The following is a 24,880-nucleotide window of genomic DNA, read 5'->3' as shown; positions in this document are numbered from 1 at the left end:
TACCCTTGGGAGGGAAAAGGGAGGCAAAATTTAGAACAGAGGCAGAAGGAACACCCATTCAGAGCCTTCCCCACATGTGGCCCATACATATACAGCCACCAAACTAGATAAGATGGATGAAGCAAAGAAGTGCAGACCGACAGGAACTGGATGTAGATCTCTCCTGAGAGACACAGTCAGAATACAGCAAATACATAGGCGAATGCCAGCCACAAACCACTGAACTGAGAATGGGACCCCCGTTGAAGGAATCAGAGAAAGGACTGGAAGAGCTTGAAGGGGCTTGGGACCCAATATGAACAACAATGCCAACCAACCAGAGCTTCCAGGGACTAAGCCACTACCCAATGACTATACATGAACTGACCCTGGTCTCCAACTGCATAGGTAGCAATGAATATCCTAGTAAGAGCACCAGTGGAAGGGGAAGCCCTTTGTCCTGCCAAGACTGAACCCCCAGTGAACATGATTGTTGGGGGAGGGTGGTAATGGGGGGAGGATTGGGAGGGGAACAGCCATATAGAAGGGGAGGGGGAGGGTTAAGGGGGATGTTGACTGGGAAACTGGGAAAGGGAATAACAATTGAAATGTAAATAATAAATTCCCAAGTTAATAAAGATGAAAAAGAAACAAAACAAAACAAAACAAAAAAGCACACTCCTATAGTCACTTGATCTTTGATAAAAGAGCTAAAGCCATTGAGTGGCAAGAAGACAACATTTTCAATAAATGGTGTTGGTTCAACTGGAGTTCAGCATGTAGAAGAATGGAAATGGACCCATTCTTATCACCCTGTACAAAGGTCAAGTCCAAGTGGATCAAGGACCTCCACATTAAAACACTAGATACACTACTAGATACACTCAAACTAGTAGAAGACAAAGTGGGGAAGAGCCTTCAACACAGAGGCACAGGGGAAATTTTCCTGAACAGAAAACCCATGGCTTAGGCTCTAAGATCTAGAATTGACATATGGAACCTCATATAATTGCAAATCTTCTTTAAGGCAAAGAACACTGTCAATAGGACAAAATGGTAGCCAACAGATTGGGAATTTTACCAAGTCTACATCTAATAGAAGGCTAATATCAAATATATACAAATTATTCAAGAAGTTAGATTTCAGAGAATCAAATAACTCCATTAAAAGTGGAATACAGAGCTAAAGCAGAATTCTCAACTGAGGAGTATCAAACAGCTGAGAAGCACCTAAAGAAATATTCAACATCTTTAGTTGTAAGGGAAATGCAAATCAAAACAACCCTAAAATTCCACCTCACACTAGTCAGAATGGCTAAGATCAAAAACTCAGGTGACAGCAGATGCTGACTAGGATGTGGAGAAAGAGGAACACTCCTCCATTGTTGGTGGGATTGCAAACTGTTACGACCACTCTGGAAATCAGTCTGGAGGTTCCTCAGAAAATTGTGTCACATTTAATTATATACCTTTTTTGTCATACACTTAGGTGTTTCCTTTTCCTACCCATTGTGAATAAAACTGTAATAAACATCACCACTATAACATGAACTGAACAAGGCTGACACCAGCAAACATGCCAAATTCCATGGTGGTAAAGCCCCGTCCTATGTATAGAACACAAAAATACTTTGTTTAAAAAAATCACAGTCCTTAACATACAATTTGTTTACAAATTGATATACTTTGAAAATTAGTTGAATTACGATGGTTATATTTCTACTGTATGCTAAACCTAGGATCATATGCTGACTCAGCTGATACATAATAGCATAGTTAAAACTGGAAGCTAGTAGCAGGAGAATAAATGTGTGGCAATATTTCCCTCCTACACAAGAGTAAATCTTTCAAGAACTGTTTTAGTTATGAACAGTGAAGTTAGTCATGAAAGATATGAACAATATGTAGTATTGATTTATAAACAAAGGAAAAGAGGCTGTCATCATACACTTATAAATAAATGAATGAACTGACAATGAGGGCAAAAAAATTATTTGGACCTTTCATAAAACATTTCTATGTATTTATATATTTATCAAATTATATCTTAGACCAAAACATTTTATAGTAGGGAAAGTTAGAAAGCACCAAGACAGTAAAAATTTAGGGGGGTTGGGGATTTGGCTCAGTGGTAGAGCACTTGCCTAGGAAGTGCAAGGCCCTGGGTTCGGTCCCCAGCTCCAAAAAAAAGAACAAAAAAAATTTAGGGAAGATGAGGAAGTCTGTAGTCCATCTACATTTAATTATATGTAGGCCAAGCCTTGGTAAGCCTGTTTATCTCCTCTGTGCTTATTCATGGAAGATGAATTAGATGAATATAAATGAAGCTGTAAGTGCTAAGTAATTTTTTATCCCAGATTCAACCATTCATTAGGAAAATTTTAAATTCCAACAGTATTTTAAGACCAATGAAATCAGTTCAAATTTAAAGCTTTTTCATTAGTGTATGCATAACCAAAAATGATACAGTGTTACATACAGAGGTAGATTTCAGGCCAGAGGCATCAGTTTGCCTTGTTGAAAAGACCATAGAACAGAGACAGAGAGATAAACCAATGGAATAGAATTGAAGACCCAGAAATGAACCCACACACCTATGGTCACTTGATTTTTGACAAAGGAGCCAAACCATCAAATGGAAAAAAGATAGCATTTTCAGCAAATGGTGCTGGTTCAACTGGAGGTCAACGTGTAGAAGAATGCAGATTGATCCATGCTTATCACCCTGTACAAAGCTTAAGTCCAAGTGGATCAAGGACCTCCACATCAAACCAGACACACTCAAACTAATAGAAGAAAAACTAGGGAAGCATCTGGAACACATGGGCACTGGAAAAAATTTCCTGAACAAAACACCAATGGCTTATGCTCTAAGATCAAGAATCGACAAATGGGATCTCATAAAACTGCAAAGCTTCTGTAAGGCAAAGAACACTGTGGATAAGACAAATCGGCAACCAACAGATTGGGAAAAGATCTTTACCAATCCTACAACAGGTAGAGGCCTTATATCCAAAATATACAAAGAACTCAAGAAGTTAGACCGCAGGGAGACAAATAACCCTATTAAAAAATGAGGTTCAGAGCTAAACAAAGAATTCACAGCTGAGGAATGCCGAATGGATGAAAAACACCTAAAGAAATGTTCAACATCTTTAGTCATAAGGGAAATGCAAATCAAAACAACCCTGAGATTTCACCTCACACCAGTCAGAATGGCTAAGATCAAAAACTCAGGTGACAGCAGATGCTGGCGAGGATGTGGAGAAAGAGGAACACTCCTCCATTGTTGGTGGGATTGCAGACTGGTACAACCATTCTGGAAATCAGTCTGGAGGTTCCTCAGAAAATTGGACATTGAACTGCCTGAGGATCCAGCTATACCTCTCTTGGGCATATACCCAAAAGATTCCTCAACATACAAAAGAGACACGTGCTCCACTATGTTCATCGCAGCCTTATTTATAATACCCAGAAGCTGGAGAGAACCCAGATGCCCTTCAACAGAGGAATGGATACAGAAAATGTGGTACATCTACACAATGGAATATTACTCAGCTATCAAAAACAACGGCTTTATGAAATTCGTAGGCAAATGGTTGGAACTGGAAAATATCATCCTGAGTGAGCTAACCCAATCACAGAAAGACATACATGGTATGCACTCACTGATAAGTGGCTATTAGCCCAAATGCTTGAATTACCCTAGATGCCTAGAACAAATGAAACTCAAGACGGATGATCAAAATGTGAATGCTTCACTCCTTCTTTAAAAGGGGAACAAGAATACCCTTGGCAGGGAAGAGAGTCAAAGATTAAAACAGAGACTGAAGGAACACCCATTCAGAGACTGCCCCACATGTGGCCCATACATATACAGCCACCCAATTAGACAAGATGGATGAAGCAAAGAAGTGCAGACCGACAGGAGCCAGATGTAGATCGCTCCTGAGAGACACAGCCAGAATACAGCAAATACAGAGGCGAATGCCAGCAGCAAACCACTGAACTGAGAATAGGACCCCCGTTGAAGGAATCAGAGAAAGAACTGGAAGAGCTTGAAGGGGCTCGAGACCCCATATGTACAACAATGCCAAGCAACCAGAGCTTCCAGGGACTAAGCCAATACCTAAAGACTATACATGGACTGACCCTGGACTCTGACCTCATAGATAGCAATTAATATCCTAGTAAGAGCACCAGTGGAAGGGGAAGCCCTGGGTCCTGCTAAGACTGAACCCCCAGTGAACTAGACTGGTGGTGGGAGGGCGGCAATGGGGGGAGGGTTGGGAGGGGAACACCCATAAGGAAGGGGAGGGGGGAGGGGGATGTTTGCCCGGAAACCGGGAAAGGGAATAACACTCGAAATGTATATTCAAGTTAATAAAAAAAAAAAAAAAAAGAAAAGACCATGGACTCTTAGAGGCTCACAAAGATGCATGAGTAGTCATGGTCTTCCCATAGAAAATTGGACTTGAGTGAATCAAAAAGTTAAAAGAGACAAAAGGACTGTATAAGTTATCTGTCCTGGACACTCTAGAAGAAACCTCACTACATTCTTGGCCTAAGTCAACCAATAGTACAATTGTCCAAATATCCCCTGCACATTCTTCATAATCTGTTAATGGCCTGGGTTCAGAGGATATCTAAATGCTCTATGTAAAATCTATGTAAAAGGCAACTGATAACAGAGATCAAAATAAATAGCTAAGTAATTAAGTGAATAAACAAAACAAACAAAAATTTTCATGAAGATCTTTGCGATTTATAATAAGAGAGCTCCCGCATTTGCCAAGTATTAAAAAGTTTTATCTATCAGCTTTAAATGCTGACAGAAGCAAGAACTGGCCCCTGAAATGGTCATGAGTGGTGCTTCAATCGAACGTTACCCATCCTTACCTTCAGAGTTAGGAACACAAGTATAGAATTTGTAGCAGGATCCTAACTGGTGAAATACTGTGGAGTTCCAAATGTTCTTGATTAAGCTAATACATTACCCAAGTTAAAGACGTAATAGTCACTTGCCTATTTGTAAAAGTATGCAAAGTGTAAAGAACATGATCAATGACTAATTCATTGCAGGATTTTGGTATTGTTGTTGTAAAGTATCACATTGTTACTAATACAGAAATTGAAACTCTTTGAACATGATATATGCACAATTTCTTTTTCCTCTCATGCTGTGTTAATCTTCCCATGTGTCTTTTCAGAATACTCATTATACTTGAACACTTTAAAAATGTAGAATCAGAGATATGACAGAGAAAATAGAGAGTACTGATATCCCTACTCTTTTATACTTTGATTACAGGTTCATAATCTAACCTGTACATTCACAGGTAATTTCTTATTATGACAATAACTTGTACTGTAATGGGAAATGCCTTTAACAGCACAATAAGATAGAAACTTACAGTATTCAAATGTGCATTTTAAAGTCACAATGTAGAAACAAATTTAATAGGCTTATGAATTTGCATAGATGGTTTGGGAAGTACCCATGTCATTTAGCTGTTATACAACATCTCATTCATATTTATGAAAAGTGTGAATGAATTAAAGTCAGGACACATTTCAGAGAATTCACTTTTCCATCACAGCATGTCTGCAACTGTCTTTCATGAAGTGATACAATTAAACCTTCTCTTAAAATTTCTTTAGTGATTCAATTTGCAGACCCATTGTTATTAACTTAGATGGCTTAAATGTTTGCAAATGTAATACAATAAAAGGTACCTAACCTGGCAAATAGAAAATTGTATGTTTGATACCCAAATTTTAAAACAAAACTTCACTGTCTGAAAACTAAAAGAAGGAAAATTCCCCTCTACATTGAAGTTATGCTTAAGTAAAAAAAGAAAGTGGCTATAATTTCCCTAACTAATTGCATTAAAGAAAAAAATGAAGAACAGCAAGATGGTAATCATATAGTGACATCAATATCAGACTTATTACTTACTATACATTGAAATAAATGACTCACTTTGAACTCCATGGGAGCGTACTATCTTCCAGGTTTCTGATGTCACTTCCTTGACATCCACTTGGTAGTGATGAATGGGCACACCTCCATGGGACTCGGGTTTATTGAAAGAGATCTTGGCTGTGGTCTGTGACAGCTCTATAATCTTCACTCCACGGGGACTAGAGGGGACATCTATGAAGGAAACAATCTGGACAGTGAGGATGGATACTACTAACAATTATTTGACTACAAGAAATAGGAAAAAGTGAAATGTTAATTAATACACGTTTTATAGAAAGAGGTAAACAGAAACACATATATAAAGAAGTGCATTAAATTTTAAGAATAATAAAATGTTATTCATAAAAAGTTATTTCATAAAACATTTTATTTGTTCCAACAATTATATGACTAGCTTGGACCAATAATTAAGGGCAATTCGCTCACCTTTTTGGGTAGCTGAGAAAAAAAGCACTACAATTTCAAGGCTATTTTGTACTAAATGAAGTTTTAAGATCAACCTGAAAAGTTAATGTGATCCCAATTCAAATGGAAATTAGGAAGTGTTCAGATCAAGGGCTAGTCTCATGTGTATAAGGTCTGGTTGAACCTCAAATAATGAACACACAATTTGTAAAATATAAAAATTAGTTTTTATAAGTTAATAATTGAGACAAATAATACAGAAACCTAGCTTTATTGACAATGATTAAAATTAAAACAAATGGTTTTTTTTTGTTTTAGCAATATTGGGTATAAACTACTATCATAAAATTACATTGAGCATATTATTTATACAAATCAATTAATTACTTTAAAATCTCAAAGTAGTTTTGGTAGAGATTTAACTTTTTTCTTATAATCAAAAATGTCTTTAATAATAATTATTACAAAGTCAGTAGAAACAGTATAAGAAAGAATTAAATAACAATTTTCTGCAATGAAATTATTGAAACCTATATGGTAAGAGCTGCAAGGATGATGTACAACTATTGACAGTGTCTAGTGTGTGTTTCCAGGCATTCAGAGAAACACAGTTAAGTGAACTGCACAACATAAAACCCTCGACATATACTGCATGAGTGGGGAACTGGAAGAGAACTGCCGAGAGTTCTTTGGTTGCAAAGCAGATCATCTCAAGGGTATTATTTTTATTTTCTTCATGATTACTTTGTCTCTCTGGAGTCTTGTAATGCTACTGATGAGCTTTAGGATATTTTTCTGTGAAGCAGTTTATTGGTACATTGATTGAGCTTATATTCAATCTCTATATAACTTCATATAGATTGGTTTATTTTAGGAAATGATAATTCTTCCAAGAATAAAACATATATAATTGTTGATTCATTATGCTATGTTACATTTTATAGTCTGTCTGTATGTGTGTGTACAGATATTTCTTCTGCTTGGTCAAATTATATATATATATATATATATATATATATATATATATATATGTATATATATGTATATATATATATGTCTTTAGCTCTTTAGGAATTGTTTCCTTAATTATTCTTCAATCATGTTGATAGTGATAGCAATAGAAATGTTAATTAATAGTATATTAACTTATTTTGTGTTCTTTTATCTTTTATAATCATTTGTTCTATCAGCTTCTTGGGAATTTATCAATCTTATATTTAAATAAAAGATTATGAAGACAAAAACAAGTTGGAGGTAAGTTGGAAGTGAGTGATAATTTTGTACTCTAGTTAGGATTTCCAATATTATATTGAATAAAGGTGATAAAAAACCAAAAGTCATTCTTCTTATTCTGCTGTGGAGGAAAGCACTTCACTGGTCCCACCATCCACTGTGATGGTCTGTATGTCTGCTAGAGATGCTCCATGTGTCCATTCTTAAGCTAGGGTACACAAGAGCTGGGCATCCCATATTCTGTGATAAATTTGTAAGGCAATTTTATAATGACAGAAGCAACATGGTTCTACATTTTCCTGTGTTTGTACTTCCTAAATCCTGCTACTATGTTTGCTTCTGAGAACAAGATATCTAAGAACTTGGGGTGTGGGTGATAAAGGCTCTGAGCCAGCTTTTGCTTCTTCAGATTCTAACAACACATAGAGTAGCATTGTGACATCAGAAGTAACTGAGATTTATAAATGATGTTTAATCCAACCTTAGATACTATCTTTTAGGTTCCTACTTAACATAGTTTCCTCTTTTATAGTCTTCTCCTTTATCACCTCGAATGAAAATTCCGATATTCCATGTCTATGTTCATTTTGGCCTTTTAAAATGAAAAGTGGTAGCTGAGGATGTTTGCAACCCCATAGGAAGAACAACATGATCAACCAGACCCTCCAAAATTCCCAGGGACTAAATCACCAACCAAAGAGTACACATGGAGGGACCCTTGGCTCCAGCCGCATATGTAGCAGAGGATGGCTTTGTCAGGCATCAATCAGAAGAGATGCCCTTGGTCCTGTGAATTCTCAAACCCCAGTGTAGGCGAATGCCAGGGTCGGGAGGCAGGAGGGAGTAAGTCAGTGGGAGAGCACCTGCATAGAAGTAGCGGGGATGGGATAGGGGATCTCCGGAGGAGAAACCAGGATGGGGATAATATTTAAAATGTACATAAGGAAAATACCCAGTAAAAAATAATAATAAAGAGAACAAAGAGTTGTTGTACAGAGATATTTAAGAAATTTTAAAAGGAGTAAGTTATTTACTCCAAATGACCCACAGAGCACCGAGTACTGCAAATTCACCATCATTAAATTATACCTATATCTTTTAATATTTATGGATGATACTCGTTGTGTAAGATTGTTTGTCAACAATGGCTTGCCATCTCCAGCCAATGCCCTCAGCCTTCAACTCCGGAGCTCATTGGAGATGTTTTTGGTATCTGGAACCTACATGACGCTTGCTTGATTTTCTTTCATTTGGTTTTTAAGGCAAGGACCTGTAATCGGTTTATTTTCTTTATGATAACAATTCAAACCCCCTTGTCTGATTGAAGTCCTAAATGGTAAGTGGGATGTGACAAAAAGAGCTGAAACAAAAAGACGTAAAACTACAGTAAGAGACATAAACAGCATCAATTTACAAAGTCTACTGATGGATTTCATCTTGTTCTTTTTGACGGTCACTTTATTTCTAATAAGTTGCACACGGATTTAGTTCTTTCTTTAACTAATGATCTGATATTAATACTGATGCCTCTCAAATTTTAATTTCGAAACTTAGCTGTCAACGTGAAAATAGTAACACATGGGGTTTTTTTGGAAATATAGGCAGAGATCTGGTATATATGATTAGGAACCTTAAAAAGGAAGCTGTAAGCACCTCATTTTCTCTTTATTCCATTATTGAGTGAAATGCTTGTGTGGCTGGGTACTTTTCAAGATAGTTCCCATTCTAAGGAACTTTTTTAAAAGAGAAGGAGTATAATAATAGGTTGTCCACATCAAATTCCTCCTCTCATGGCTCAGGGATTTATGCCGACGAGGGGATTATAAGATTGCAAGAGTAAGAAGTGACTGATAGTGGCAAGAGAACAGTCTCTTCCAGACACAGCAGTACTGCCGCATGGATGACCTAATGGAGTCACTTGTAGTGTGCACGAGGGTTACACATGCACAAGTCACATGTGTTCCTAGCATTGCAAGGTGGAAATGGATGTGCAATCCCATCCCTAACTAAGGAGCCATCTGGATTCCACAGACAATGGCAAAGAGAAAACTAGTTTTCTCCAACAAGGTGCATTAGCCTCAGTTTAGGGTTGGCCCCAATATGAAATGAATTCGATGGAAATTTTGTTGTAATTATGTCGAATTTTATTTTGTTTTGTTGTTCTTTTAGGCTTATTGTTTTCTTGCTGGTATATTTTGGTTTCTATTTTTTATTTTATGTATGTGGATGTGTGTTTTTGGTTTTTGATTATCTTTTTAAAGAAAGTAGGAGAGAAAGATACACAAATGTGAGTAAGAACAGAAGTGGGAAGGACTCTGGAGGAATTGGGGGTAGAAAGAATGACATAGTATGAAAGACATAGTATGAAAAATATTTTTCGATGAAAAAATAGATTAAGAAAAGTGGTAAATTTCAATGCAAATCATAAAACCTCCGAGTCCTTATAAACTCTTCTGTAGATTCCAATAGTTTCAACTTTCAAAATTCAAATTCAGAATTCAAAATTCAAAATGATTATTGTATTGATATATTAATAGAATTTGATTATTTATCTTCATGATATCTCCTTAGAAGTGGATAAACAAACTGCATAATTATATCCAGTTTTATTTGCTTATATTATTTTAAGTACAATGTCTCAAATTAGGTAACTTATTGTGTTTATCACTGGTCTCTAATTCTTTCCATTGAACTGCTCATTTACTATCAAGATGTCAATGGGAATTTATTTTTGGAGATAGACGAGTCTTGGTACTCTCATAACCCACATGCACACATATACCCTTTTAAGTCGGCATCTTCAACTATGTCTCATAAGACAATAAAGTATCACACATCATACTTTTGTTTATTGGGAAAGAATTACAGGTAGCTGTCTGTCTGTCTCTATTTTCCATCTATTTATCACATATCATATATATGATCAAAAATATATAGAGAAACTGCTAAAGAGTTGTGTGCTATGCTTAAGGTAATTTCTTGTAGTTGTTGCAAATTAAGTGAATTCTGCACTATGAATAAACATCACCAATCTTCAATCTTCTATGCCTTTGACAAAGAACAATAGATATATTTAAAGGAAAGCTATAACTTGATCTTTCATTACTTGTGTATTCACATTGTCAAACCCTGAGCTGATCGTAGAACATGCTTCTGCAGCCCTCCACTAAATGGTTCATTTCAAAGTAGTTCTTCCTCTTTCATAGCACTGCACTTCTGCTGTCAATGTCACCTTGACCCGCTTAGTCTTTCCTTTTTTACTGGCCCCATTTCTTCTTTCTTATTCAGTCCCTGTTCAAAAGCTGACATCTATTTGAAGCTTTCCCAGGAACTCCAATCAGAAATCAATTTCATGTTGCCAAGTATTTGATTTCAAGTTCTATTGAAACTCATAGGTATTGAACTCTAACTTAGGTAATGACTCGGTGTCTTTCTTGTTCAACCTTTCATCCCTGAGATCCAAAAGAGTACATTGCCCCTAGAGGAATCTTTCCACATATTTGTTGAATGGATGGATAACCAGTGCTTAAAAATTGTCAAATAGAGTTTAAAGAAAATCATTATTAACATATGTTGTTCTTTTCTTACATTATGATAATTAAAAAATCAAAGAATGTGATTATTCACTGATTCACTGAACATGTCTGTCTTCTTCATCAATATATATATATATATATATATATATATATATATATATATATTTTACAGTGCTGTCTGTCACATAGACTACTGCACTGACTATTACTCTCTATCTACAAAATTCTGTTCAATTGACACAGCTTAACCTCTAATCAGGTCGCTGCTCTTCAAAGTGACTTCTACAGTTTTATCTCTGACATAAATGGAAATATAGGTGGCAGCTTTATGATATTTGTGAATTAAATCCATTTTGGAAAGAAAACTAAAACATTGAATTTGACAGAGTCTCTGTAGGTTAAAAAGATGAGTCAAATATGACAACTTGAACTTTAAAAATGGTAAGTACAGGCCTTGACCTGAGGTTAAAAAAAATCAATTGTTCAGTGCCAGTATCTGAGACTTCACTTAATAGCAAGAGGGAAAAAATACATGTCAAATAGGTTACCAGAAAAAAATGAAAACTGTTATTTATGAAAATTAAATTCCTAAAGTAGAAAAGGGTCATTTCTATTCACTATACATTGACCCATGATATCAAATTTTATATTGTAATTAAAAATACATTGCTACATTAACATCTACTAAAAATAAAATAGGCTAGTATGTACTATGATAGACTGTAATAGTAGCTATCTTCTACCTTTGAGCACTTTCTTTGTGCTTGGGGCTTTGAAAGCACAAACTTATATTCTCTTATATGAGTCCATTTAGGTTGACCTATGGATGTCTTCTGTGGTGCATGGCAAAGAAACTCCAGTGCCATACTGAGGTGACCCCTTTTTAGCTGCTGGACATGTTATTTGATGATGGCTTTCTTAGCACCATTCCCTCAAATTTTCCAAGAGAAGAACTCAAGAGAAAGACCTGTTGATATTTAAACAAATATGCTACTATTATGATTGCAACATTACATATATAGGAACAAAATCACTATATTATAGCATATAATACTATGCCTTTCCAACAAGCAGAATGGCTAGAAATAAATGTTATTGCAACTTGATCCATTTTCTTCACAGGGAAAATGATGCTTGTCAGTGTGACCTAGTCTGGGGAGCCCTTTAAACTAGCTTACATGTCCTCATACTCATTGTTAAACCATAATGTTGCCAATATGTAAAACATGTCTAAAAGTATGTTTCACAGTCCCCGAGCTTCCATTCTATTTGGCAAATAGAAGAAAATAAAACTGTATGAGAAAATGGAACTGTATGAGAATTTTGGTCCCAACTAAACATGGCTCAATTAAGCTGAAAATGTCTGTCATAATATATTTATCGAGCCATTCTTCTACAGCAGAGAAAAGAGCAAAATGAAGCATACAGCATAACCTGTCCAATTTGTAGATATATATGACTGGTCTCTATGTGCTGTATTTTTATAATATTATAGAATCAAAACTTTACTATTTGGGATTATCCTGAACAGGACAATGTTTTGACATTTTAACATAGTTAAATATTTTTTGTAAGTAGTAACATTTCTGAATAAAAAGTATGCCTTCAACTTAGAAAGCACTATTATCAATGAGTGATTATACAATACCTAAAGTGCCACTTAGTACCAATATTTGAGCCACACAGAGTTATTTTCAATAGTACCTTATTTCATCTCATGCAAATATTTACATTTGTTTATTTCAAAGTTTCTTTGTATATAAAAATATTATAATTTTGTAGGACATTAATGACCAAAGCATACAGAAAAGTTGTTTTTCTCTGAGCCTATGGAGTATATCAACCTGAGGATAAAGAATTCTCTGTCTTCTGCTTACTATACTGGCAACATCTTCTTAAGTATCATGCTTCCTCAGATTAGATTCACCTAAAGCTTGTGGGAAGAAATACCACAGAAATTATTCTGTACTCTTTTGAATGGGTCTCATAGGCCAAATGTTTAATTTTCTCATTACTGGTGTTGCAAATTCATAAGTTGATTATGGACATATATGATAAATTTGTCAATATTTAAGTATTTACTATGGTGACAAATTAAAACTGATTTTAAATTATATTTATTCCATTATTTTCTCATAGAATTTTTGCACAACTTCTGTAGAAGAAACTCATGACTCTTGAGTGATTTATACTAGATTTCAATAAAACTGATTCATAAAAAAAATTATGAATGCTTTGATATATGTATATTTCACAGTGTTCTTTCACATAGTTTTAAATATAATTTTATCTCAGATGTACATTACCTACGTTGAAAATCTCACATAAATTTAAAATGAGCTTCAAATATTAAGTGGATTCTAGATGTTCACTATTATGTGCAATGTTTTTCTTTTAATTTATAAGCCTTGGTTAATTCTTTCAAATAATTCATCTTATGACTTTTGAAGCTATAAATGTTGTTAACTATATGTAAAATTAGTTGATAAAGTTTACTAACTTATAACTCCATTTAAATATAAAGTTGTGTTATGAATGTCAAATATTACTATCCCATACTCACCTGCTAACTCAAGAATATACTCCTGGAATCTCGTGCCTATACGGTTAGTCGCAGTGCAGTTATATCGTCCAAAGTCATTGTCTGATGTAGGGGCAATCTAAAAATAATCATATTAATAAAAATTAAAGTGCTAAGACATCAAAGAATATTTTAAAATCTGAAGCATAGCAACTACTTCAATTATTTTTCTTATGACTCCTCATAGAACTTTTTATCCAGCAAGCATTAGTAAGTATTACAAACATATTTTGTGACTATTATTTTTTGAGACTTTAAAATTGTCACATAATTTTTCCATTCTTTTCTCCCTCTCTAAGCACACCCATATATCTTTTTTCTGTCAAATCATGGCTTCTTTTCTCTTTAATTGTTTTACCTACATATGTGCATACACATACATATTTCTAAATACATGAATGTCACCTGCTTGGTCTGTATCATGCTAACATTTTAAAGACAAATTCACAATGCTGGGCGTTCAAACTTGAAGTTATTCAAGCTCTAACTATTAATTCATTAGCTGGATCAATGTCTTCATTTTGAGGTATGTATTCCAAATTAAAATTATTTATCTTGATAAGTAAAGCACAAAGAAAATGTCTTGGAGTCAACGTAAACTCAAAGCAACTGTAAAGTTGAAAAGAAAATGTTTCTACTGAAAATAAGTTCTACATTGTTTTCTTCCTTTACTAGTCTTTGTTTTGTTGGCCTGGCCTTGTTCTGTATTCCATGCTGACCTGGAAATCACTATAAGCTCACTCCGGCTGTCTTTGAGCTTTGCGTAATACCCTTGCCTCTGACTCTGATGTGGTAAGAATGTAAGTAAGCTACTATGCCTGGTTTTGAATTCAATGTTTATCTCCAGGCCTGGATGATTTTAATTTTCCATGAAAGATATTTTACAAGAAAAGAATGCCTTGTAAAAATGATATATATAGGATTTTAAAATCTGTAATAATTACCTCATCTCCATTTTCTATTTGTTTAGGAAAATATCTGACCTCAGTTTCTCAGATTAAAATATATAATTGAGTTAATGTTCAGGCTTTAACTGGTGAAAGTTGGGGCTAAGTCTGTATAATTCTAATGTGCAGAAACTCTTCAGTCGCAATTCTTCAAAGATATTTGAAGATGGTGATACATATAATTTTCAATTCCAATAACTATTTAAAGAGAGACTATGCTAATAACAAGAAATGACCATTAATTTCAACCTTAGCCTAAAAGAGAGAAGAAATGATTTTATGGTAATGGGAGGCTATTGAATAGAGAACAATTTTGTGGTCTATTGAAGATGATTACCCTGAACAGGTAGAATATAGAAAGCAGTGTCATTCATTTCTAGTCAGCTGTCCATCTAAATAAAAGTCATAAACTTAACAGCTTAGTACTCCTATTTAACTCTTTTGGAAGTTTCTGAGATGATTTATAAACTCACACTTTCACATATGACTTTTAATAAACCAGGCTAATTTAATTTTCTTACAAATATACTAGCAAAACCTTTTCTCATCCCACAGTCATAGGAGAAAGATTTTAGAATATTAAACAAGGAAGATTGTGTTTAAGGCATCAATACAACATAGAGGCAGGAGAACCATAACTAGTATTGTGACTACAGCAGAGTTTTTGTTTGTTTTAAAGATTAATAGTTTATTTTAAAAAGGCATTTCCTCTGAAACCATTTTCAAAAGGCTCAGTTTACTAACGAGAAAACTGGCTGGATGCTGAATTGAGAACGTAACAGGAAATGAAAGGCTGAATTCATAGACTGGCCCACTCCTGGAGCAAAGTAACCAAGAAGCTTAGGCTTTACAAATTTATGACAAGGAATTACTTTATTATGTCATGGCTAATAAAAACAGAAATCACTTAACAGAGCACAGATTGAAAGAATTGGAAATAGATATCATGGGGAAGAAAAAATGAAGAAAGCAAATCAGGAAACAAACAAGGAAGGAAGGATTAGCCACGCCTTTTTTGAAAACTATATGGACCTTTCAACAAAAAATGGTTTTTACAAGAAATTCAGTGTGGTGTTTGGTTTGGGCTGACAATACTTCTGTGTTTAGAATAACCTGTGGGTGTCCCTATGAGTATGTTTCTTGAGAGGATTCTTAATCTGGGATGACCATCCAAATGGCTGGGACCATGACAAAAGAAATGGGAAAAAAATAAAATAAAAGGCATTCTCTTGCTCTCTGCTTCTCATCTGATATAAGCAGACTTCTCCACTATGTTGTCACACCTCGTGATGCTCTCTGTCCAAGTGTATTAGGCTAAACTCGTACTACCTGAACAGTCTAGAGCTCTGTACCAAAATAAATCTTATGTTAAATTGTTCTTTCTAAAATATCGTAATAATGTTAGGAAAGTAAACAACTATACAAGTGTCTGATAGAAAAAAGACTCACAAAATATAAGGTGAAATAACCAAAAGTATATTATCAAACAGTAAGTGAAATTTTAAATATTTGCAAATATATACATAGTTGTTGATATCCCCCCAAAGTTCTTTATTTAGGAACCTATTCTAAAATTACATATTATTAACCAATGACAGCTCTTATATGTCAGTCAAAGAATAATAATTATAAACAAATATTGAAATTATTAGGAATTAAGTTAAATATTTGACTTTTAAAAATGAAAGTATATCAAATCTGCATTCCTTTTTACATCATCATACTTCACTTTCAAAATGTGAATTCATGAAAAATGTTTCTGCATACATGAAGACAGATCATTCATAATAAATAGAATTTTATGCCAACACAAATTCATTTTTTAAAAGTAAACATAATTTATATAAATATTTCAATGTGTTATTATAGAAATTTAATTCTACTCTCATAATATCTGCTAAAATATTGTTATTGATGGTTATGTAAAAGCATACCTCAAGTATCATCTTTCTTCCCACACTGTGAGTTTTTAAATGAGTGGTATTTTTAGCTGGTAAGACCAATTTCTCTCTTCTCCAGTGGATTGAGGCAGGTGGATTTGCTTTCACATCACAACTTATATTGATTGGATTTCCTTCCCAAGAGTAATACATTGTCTGATTTGAAACAAACTTAGGAGCATCTGTAAAACAATGAGAAACAAATGCACATTATAATACCACCATTAATTAGGACAAATATTAGTAATTTTTTCTTGCCCACCTAAAACATTCATAGTTGGAGACAGAGATATGGCTCAGTGGATAAGGGTAATGGCTTTTCTTTCTGAGCCCATGGGGTGATCCCCAGTACCCACAAACTTTTCCAATTTCAATTTCATAAAATAACATACTCTTCACAGCTAATATATACATATAACACACAGACATACATTGGAAAGCATAAATAAATAAAATATTTTAAAAGAATTCATAACATCTCTAAAAAAAGAATTCATAAAATATGTAATTTTGTAACTTTTATATGATATTAAGGCTCATGAAAATATACAGCATTTGGATATTTACATGGTTCAAATAAAAAGAAGTGAATTGTTAAAATCAGAAAAATATTAGAACCAAATTTAATGTTAATGTTATGACTATTGATGCATTAGAATTAAAGAATACATAGTCAGCCAGTATTTCTGGGAGCCTCCATGCTGTGGAACTTAGAATGAGAATTTAAACATTATTTAACAAGTGTCAATGATTCTATTACCAACATTCAATATTGTGCTAGTCAATATTTTCTACAAATATTGTGCAAGATGTGAGAAGTCTTAGTTCTCAGAAGAAGCTTATTCAGTCTTTCTCTAACCATTCCCATATTAATTTTAATGGTACTACTCTAATACCAATTCCTGTAAAAATAAATTAATTGGCTTAAAATACTTTCATATTTATATACAAGAATGTATAGTATCCCATTCTGTGCCTTGCTTATTACACTTAATATACATTCTCTATATATTTGCTGAAATGAAAGAAATATATCCGTTTATGTATTTACTGGACTTTATTCGTAAGTTAATTGAACAGATGGTTGGTTCCATCTCCTGGCCCTGTGAAGTTTGTTGCTGTCAATTGAGAAAGAACTTGGGAAAAGTCATTTCTCAATATTGGTTACCCTTTCTTTGAATATGCATACACTACTGGAACTACTGGAACTATCATACTTTTTCCTCTGGTATTAAGATGTATGTGTATGTTTTTACCTCCTGGTTGTTTTCCATGACACCTTCTATCCTTTATGTCTTTCATATCAAACTGACAAGGAAGTGAAAACTTGATACTATCTACTCACACTGAGACGCCATGAGTACTTTTGGGGACTTGAATTTACACTTTCCTAAGTGATAGTGAGCATGTATCTTTTAAAGGATTCATCCCAAGATGAGGCTCCAAGGCCTGACACTATTACTGATGTGATGGTGTGCTTACAGACAGAAGCCTAGCATGGCTGGCCTCTTAGAGGGTCAACAAGCAGCTGACTAAGACAGATGCAGATACTTATACTCAATCCATGGACTCAAGTCAGGAACCCCTGTGATTGAATTAAGGAAAGGCTGAAAATAGCTGAGGAGGAGGGTAACCTCATTAGAAAACCAGCAGTCTCAACTGATCTGGACCCCCAAGGTCTCTCAGATAGTGAGCCACCACCCAAGCAGCATACACTAGCTGGTATGAGGCCCCAGACACATACACAGCAGAGGACTTCCTGTTCTGATCTCAATGAGAGGAGAAGTTCCCTTGAGAGACGTGAGGCCCTAGGAAGTGGTGAGGCCTAGAGGGGTTAGAGGTGGGGCAGCATCCTCTTGGAGGAGGAAGGAGATGAGGAACTGTTGGAAAGCAGACTAGGACTGGGATAACTAATGATTAGACTATTAACAAAAGTAAAGATAAGAAATAAATAAATAATAAATAAATATATTGATTTAACTTCACTGCCTATTGAAAATCAGCTGACTCGTATTTTAAGTTAGTTTTGTTTGTTCCTTGTGCATTACTGTTTTGTTTTGTTTTGTTTTGTTTTGTTTTGTTTTTGATGTGTATTCTTTTCAGATTTTCTCTAGATCTGTAGTTAATCTCCACTCTGTTATTTTTCATTGTGTGGAAGACTTTTTAATACTTGTAGTCTTATCTGTTTGCCTTCTCATTTTCTCACATTGCATGTAGCATCTCATCTAAATAATCAGTGAAAAGTATTCTCTTTTTTATAACTTGACAGCTTTATTAACACAATTTGCTACCATTTGTTCTCATTTGAGGTTCTGTACTTTAAAAACTCCCCATACATATGCATATAGATATGTATACATATAATTATATCAGATTCTTAGTGCATTAATACAGTACCAAAATATATTGTGTTCTGTTCAGAATTGATAAGGTTAGTGAAACACCTGACAGTACTAGAGAGAAAGGAAGGAAGAGGAACTCAACAAATGCTATTAATGTGACTGCAAACAGGTTGAGTCGTTCTGGATTTCCATGTGGAAAACTCCCAAAAGGCTACATATAAATCAGCCATTTGACTTGTATCAGTCCTTGGCATATACCCAAAGGGGTCAACACCCTATGCCATAGATACTCAGCCATGCTCCTTGCCACACTATTCACAAGAGCGATGAAATCAAAACAACTTAAGTGTCCTTCAACTGCTAAGTGGATAACGGAAATGTTGAACACATATAGTCTAGTAGCTTCACACATTTGAGTGTGAGTAGGTAATATGGAGAATAAATAAAACCTAGAAAAGGAAAAAGAGATCATGGTGGAGGGGGTCACTAGAGCGGGGAACAGCAGGGCCTGAGTGAAAAAAATAATGAGATGGAATAATGGGGTCTGCAGGATTAATTCGGGAAGGAAGTCAATATAGGAAGAAAGAGAAAAATGCCACTAAGGACATCTGAAAAATACATAATCATATCATCTTATTCTCATTAAACATGCTGTGTGTGCCCATGTACTCACCACCAAGAGCTATAGAACATCTGAAATTTTGTGTTAAGGGTGAGAACCTGTTGCAGTAAAAATAAAAAGGGGGTGACTGGTTCCATTGCGTACCCTTGCAGTTTTGCTCTCTCTAGTTCTGGCTTCAAAGTACTCTGTGACCCAGCTGTCTCTGCCACACCACTTTCACACAGACCGCCTGTCTCGCCGCTCTCTTACTGTGGACTCGGTTCACATTCCCAGCTCTACCCCCTGGTCCCAGCGGCAGCTACCCTCCCATAACTCTCTGCCACTGCTCTGTTTAAATTCCCAACATCTGCCCCCTAATAGTTATGGCATAAACTCCCAACAGCCAGTTAAAATCAAGATGCAACAAACTACACTCTAACAATCAGATTTATATGTGAAATTCCTTATACAATATATCCACACAATAAACTTACAACTAGTTGATAAGGCTATAAACTTCCCACCTAAATATAATTTTGCCTACAGAAATCCACCCCAACTACCTTAATAATTCAAAACCACCCGGATCTTGATCATCTTTCTCTGTCTCCATCTTGATTCTCTTCCCTTCTACTTCTCTCTCACCTTACAAAAAACTTCCCCCCTCATTTTTTTACTTTCCAATCATGGCCTTGACCTAACTGGTGCCAGCCGTACCTGCATATTGACTTCAACCTACAAGAACCCCTCTTTTATATTTTTCATTCCAGAGCACAGGAAGTTGCCAGGAAAATATGCTATTTTTGTTGCTCTAGTTTGCCTCCCAGGCACTGAAGGTAAATCTCTGATTCCGAAGGTACCATCTTCCTCGGATACAGGGCTTAGAAGCTCAAAGCGCAGATCTGACTTGGAAACTTTATCTCTGAGCCCAAAGCTTAATAGCAATAGAAGGTTCTATGCAAGCATCAAAAAAAAATAGTCCTACTTAGTTGCAATGCTAAGGAACCCAATCAATAATCAGCATTGCGTGGTAACCGTATTGCAGCAGCGCTACTCACATCTTTTATTACCCAAGGGCTGTCTATTGAACTCAGTCCTGCTCAATAGGGGTTGGTGGGAGAATCATGTCTGGTACTGGAAACCTAGCCCCTTAGGGTAATGAGGTCATATATCTTAGAGGCAACCCTCTTAAAGCCACTTTACTAAACCAGTGCAATTCAAAACTGTATACTGAAATTTTATTCTTATACCTACAGGTAAATGTAGCTCTCAGTATTCGTTGGAACAGATGGAGACCATTATAGGAAACCACATTGTTCAAAATGACAGATTGCTTCCTTCTATATAAAAATACAAACTAGTTTTCCAAGGTTCATATATACCACAATTTTTAATGCAGACATCCATTTAGGGGCACTTAGGTTAATTCTATATTTTGACTAATATAAATAATATATATAACTTTATCATGTGTAGTTTTCTTTGGTCATATACCATCAGTGGAATAGCTACATCACACAGTAGTACAACTTTTTTTTGGAGTTGATTCCTTATGTAGTTCCCATGATAACTGTCCTATAAAATACAATAGCGTTCTAGAATAAACTTTTGTTCATATCCTTTTAGGACCTTTACATATTATCTTTTTTATAACAAGCAAAATAATTGAGGTGGTATCTAATTGTTATCTTCATGTACATTTCTAAAGAACAAGGGACACTGAAAAACCTTTAAACTATCTTTTGGCTTTGTATTTTTGTGTGTGTGTGTGTGTGTCAAATTTGGGTATTTGCTGACTGTTAATTGGGCTGTTTTCTTATAATTAAGGTGTTGTTCAGTTCTACGGTAGGATTTGTGGTGACAACTGAGGAGAAATGACTATCTCAGTGACAGCTTATGTAACAGTTAAAAACCACACAAGGTATAGAATACATGCTTCTGGGAATGCTCTCTTGGACTTGCGATGCAGTATCATAAATAAATTTTATTCTTCCTTGTCGAATATATTCAGTTTATTTGGGGCATGAAATCATCAGATTTTAACAATAATTACTATTAAAGAAATATATAGTGGTAAGTGTAAACAGTGATTGAAAAATGATTGCTTTCCCTAGGAGTAAATTATGAATACTGAGAACCAGGTATGAATACCTAACTTTTCCTGTGTAGACATTTTTTCAGCAATTTCACAACCTGAAGTCAGATGACAATGTATTCAGGAAACGTGGGGCAAAAAATTGCATTTTGAGTCAAAATTGACATTGCCTTCTTCAGAAATTTTAACCAGTTCTAGTTAACATGAATTTTGTTATTTTCCTCCCTCTCTCTACTACAATTAGTTCCAAGTAAAAACCTTATTGAGTCCCCTTGAATTGGGGATTTCTTTGTTAATGTTATGAATACAAATATATACACAAATTTATGACTTAAACCTCCAAGCTCATTTAATGCTACTTGTATATGTATTATTTGCGGGCTGGCTACTTGATATCGGATAAACAAATACAGGACTCCTCCCTAGAAGACACTATTTACCAAGCTCCCACAATTATGTACATGTCTGTATTTGTTTGTCTAGGAACAGAGTCCCATGAAATTACTGCCTCCCACTTTCCTTGGTAAATGTTTATTAATTTTGTACCTTGTCAAGCCTTGTTTTAGCACCACAATGTTGAAGATTTATGTGTGATACTTCCCTGTCATTTCTGAGAAACAGTCAAAGCAGACTTACTGGTCCTCTGACTTAAACGTTTCTCCCCTTCTTCAACAATAGTCCCTGATGTTTACATTCAGGAGTTGTTTTGTAGATGCATCAAGTTGGGATAGGAGTGATGTCCCTACTGGGCACTTGGTTCTAAATAGTAGCCCAAAAGCTCAGGATACCCAAGATACAATTCACAAACCACATGAAGCTGAAGAAGAAGGAACACCAAAGTGTGGATGCTTCAGACCTTCTTAGAAGGGGAACAAAAATACTCAGAGGAGGAAATATGGAGACAATGCATGGAGCAGAGACTGAAAGGCCATCCAGAGACTGTCCCACATGGGGATGCAGCCCACATACATTTACCAAACCCAGACAATATTGGGGTTTCCAAGAAGTGCATGATGACAGGAGCCTGACATAGCCCTCTGCTAAGACCATGCCAGAGCCTTTCGAACACAGAGGCGGATGTGTAGAGGGCCGCAATAACATTTGCCACCACTAGATGGCGCTGGCTTCCACTGCGCCCCACGTGGAAGGCCAGGATAGCCTCCGCCATTACAAGATGGCGACAGCCTTTGCCGCGCCAGCCAGCCCCCTTTCAGGAAGTTAACTGTGCGCATGTGCAAGAGTGCCTTCGTGCCAGGTCTTTGCCCACTCCGGGGCGTGCCTTATGAGATCATGGCTAAACAACCAATCAGGTGTGGATGCGTCACACTAGGGTGTTTATAAGCGTGCCATGTTGGCGCGGCGGGCGCTTCCTCTTCTAAGATTAATAAAGTTGGTCACAGTAAGGATTTTTGTGTACCCTCATGTTTCCTGCCTGCGGGAAGTCACGCGCGGGACATTTGGTGCCAAGAACCCGGGACACAAAAAAGCCACATCATCACCGGCGCTACGAGAAGCCTCCGTTTCACAGAAGAAATCCAGAAGCTGTGGAATGCGGGTAAGACTCTGAGAGACTATGTTTAGCCTTGATCTGTTCCAGCTCAGTCCTCTGCCGGACGCGGCAGGAGCTGCTATGGTTGCTCTGGCAGCCCTCGGGTTGTTTCTATTGACCTTTGAGTTTCTAGTTACCGCCAAAAGGCATCAGAGGTCGCATAGGAACTGCCCAGCTGTAACAGCAAAGCGGAGAGTGTTGGGGGAAGGGCAAAGCGTGTCAGAAACAGAGGGTAGTGAAAAGTTACAATGAGAAAAGGATCCTGACCGATCTCAAGCACCAGGCCCCTCTGCGGTCTTACCACCGCCAGAGGTGAAAGATTGGGGAAAGAACATCCCGGGTGAGGAGAAGGGAGGAGATAAAAGGAACACAACATTTTGGGAGAAAAATTTTGTCTTTGTGCCTGTAAGAAGTGTGCTTAAGCTCCGGCTTTACAGAGTCATACTGATTAGGCTTGATAGAGACAGACCGCCTAAAAATTTATTCAGAAGAATCAAACAAAAGGACATCTCAGTGCCCGTGCACAGCTTGATGGAGTTAATGTAATTGGGTTGTGAGTAAATATATTCAGGGCTGTGTTTCACTTCCATACCATTGGCGAATGTCAGTCGTTCTGCTCAGATAATATATCTCAGTATCTTACAGGAATTGGGTTTCAACACGTTGGTGGACTAGTCCAGGAATTGAGACTATCCATCGCCCATATCGACTCCCCTCGAGTGGATAGTCGCGGTGAACACCATCTGGTTTTTTCCCTCTTTGTCTATTGTTTGTCTCTGGTGCACCAGGATGTCCCCATGTCTGTCAGTGTCTGTCTGTGGTTTTTATTTCTCGTTGTTTAAATGTTTTATGTTTCATGTTCAAAAGAAAAAATGGTAAAAACTTTATCTGCCGGTCGTTCACACCTTGACTTGGGTTTAACTCGTTGCAAAATGAATAAAAAACAGTTTCAATCAGGTCTTTGAAGCCCTGTGCCTAGAGTCAGGTGTCTAGATTAGCTGGAGAAGCTGCCCAGAGGCTAAGCGTCTACACGAGCTGATCTTAAAGGCGCCAACAGCTTCTCAGCTTCTTCGATACAAGAGTTGATAGCTGTTTCTCTTAGAGAGATCCCTGACTTATTATTTGAATCAACAGGTGACAAGGTGCTTCTCTTAAATTCATAGCTAAAAAGGTAAAAATGGTGTTTGGTCTAAATATTAAAGATATGTGTAGCCACTTCAATTTTGTTTCTCATCGGTTTTAAATGTATAAATATGCTCTACTTGCCTTGGTTATGGACTATTGGCTTTCAAGTTATTGGATATGGTTAAAAGGGTATAATATTGGTAACAGAAAGTTGACATAAAGCTGGTAATCTGGATGGAGTCATTCTAGATAGCGTGTGACATGGGCCAACCTAGGGAGACAGATCTAAATTGAGATAACGTTTTTATGGAATTCTTATTCTAGGAACCAGGCTTCTCAAAGAATTTAGGACATTGTCTCTTTGTTGAGGTGTTGGAGACCGCACCATCATCGTGAGTTCATATATAAGAATTGGCAGTCAAACTTTGTATCTGTATTTTAATGCTAATTCCACTGCCCCAAGAACAGTTGCCTATCGAGTTTTGCTCTCCAAAGTTGTGGTTTGCCCTAAAGCTATCGGTATTTTTATGCTAATTCCCACTGCCCTAAGGACAGCTACCT

The 24,880-nt window shown here is 36.1% G+C and overlaps 1 protein-coding gene across 3 annotated transcripts in view; it reads right to left on the bottom strand.

Annotated features, from left to right (window-relative positions):
* Positions 1–24,880, bottom strand: part of Ncam2 (neural cell adhesion molecule 2) — a 487,041-nt gene that overhangs the window by 125,757 nt on the left and 336,404 nt on the right. For all 3 annotated transcript variants that reach the window (XM_039088218.2, XM_039088217.2, NM_203409.2), the window contains exons 10-12: positions 16,602–16,789; positions 13,703–13,799; positions 5,963–6,136 (exon numbers count right to left, since the gene is read on the bottom strand). In XM_039088218.2, coding sequence (XP_038944146.1) covers positions 5,963–6,136; positions 13,703–13,799; positions 16,602–16,789 — 459 coding nt within the window. The remainder of the gene's footprint in view (positions 1–5,962; positions 6,137–13,702; positions 13,800–16,601; positions 16,790–24,880) is intronic.

The sequence above is a fragment of the Rattus norvegicus genome, chromosome 11, assembly GCF_036323735.1.
Source record: "Rattus norvegicus strain BN/NHsdMcwi chromosome 11, GRCr8, whole genome shotgun sequence".
NCBI classification, from domain to species: Eukaryota; Metazoa; Chordata; class Mammalia; order Rodentia; family Muridae; genus Rattus; species Rattus norvegicus.
This window is presented reverse-complemented; position numbering and strand designations above follow the sequence as displayed.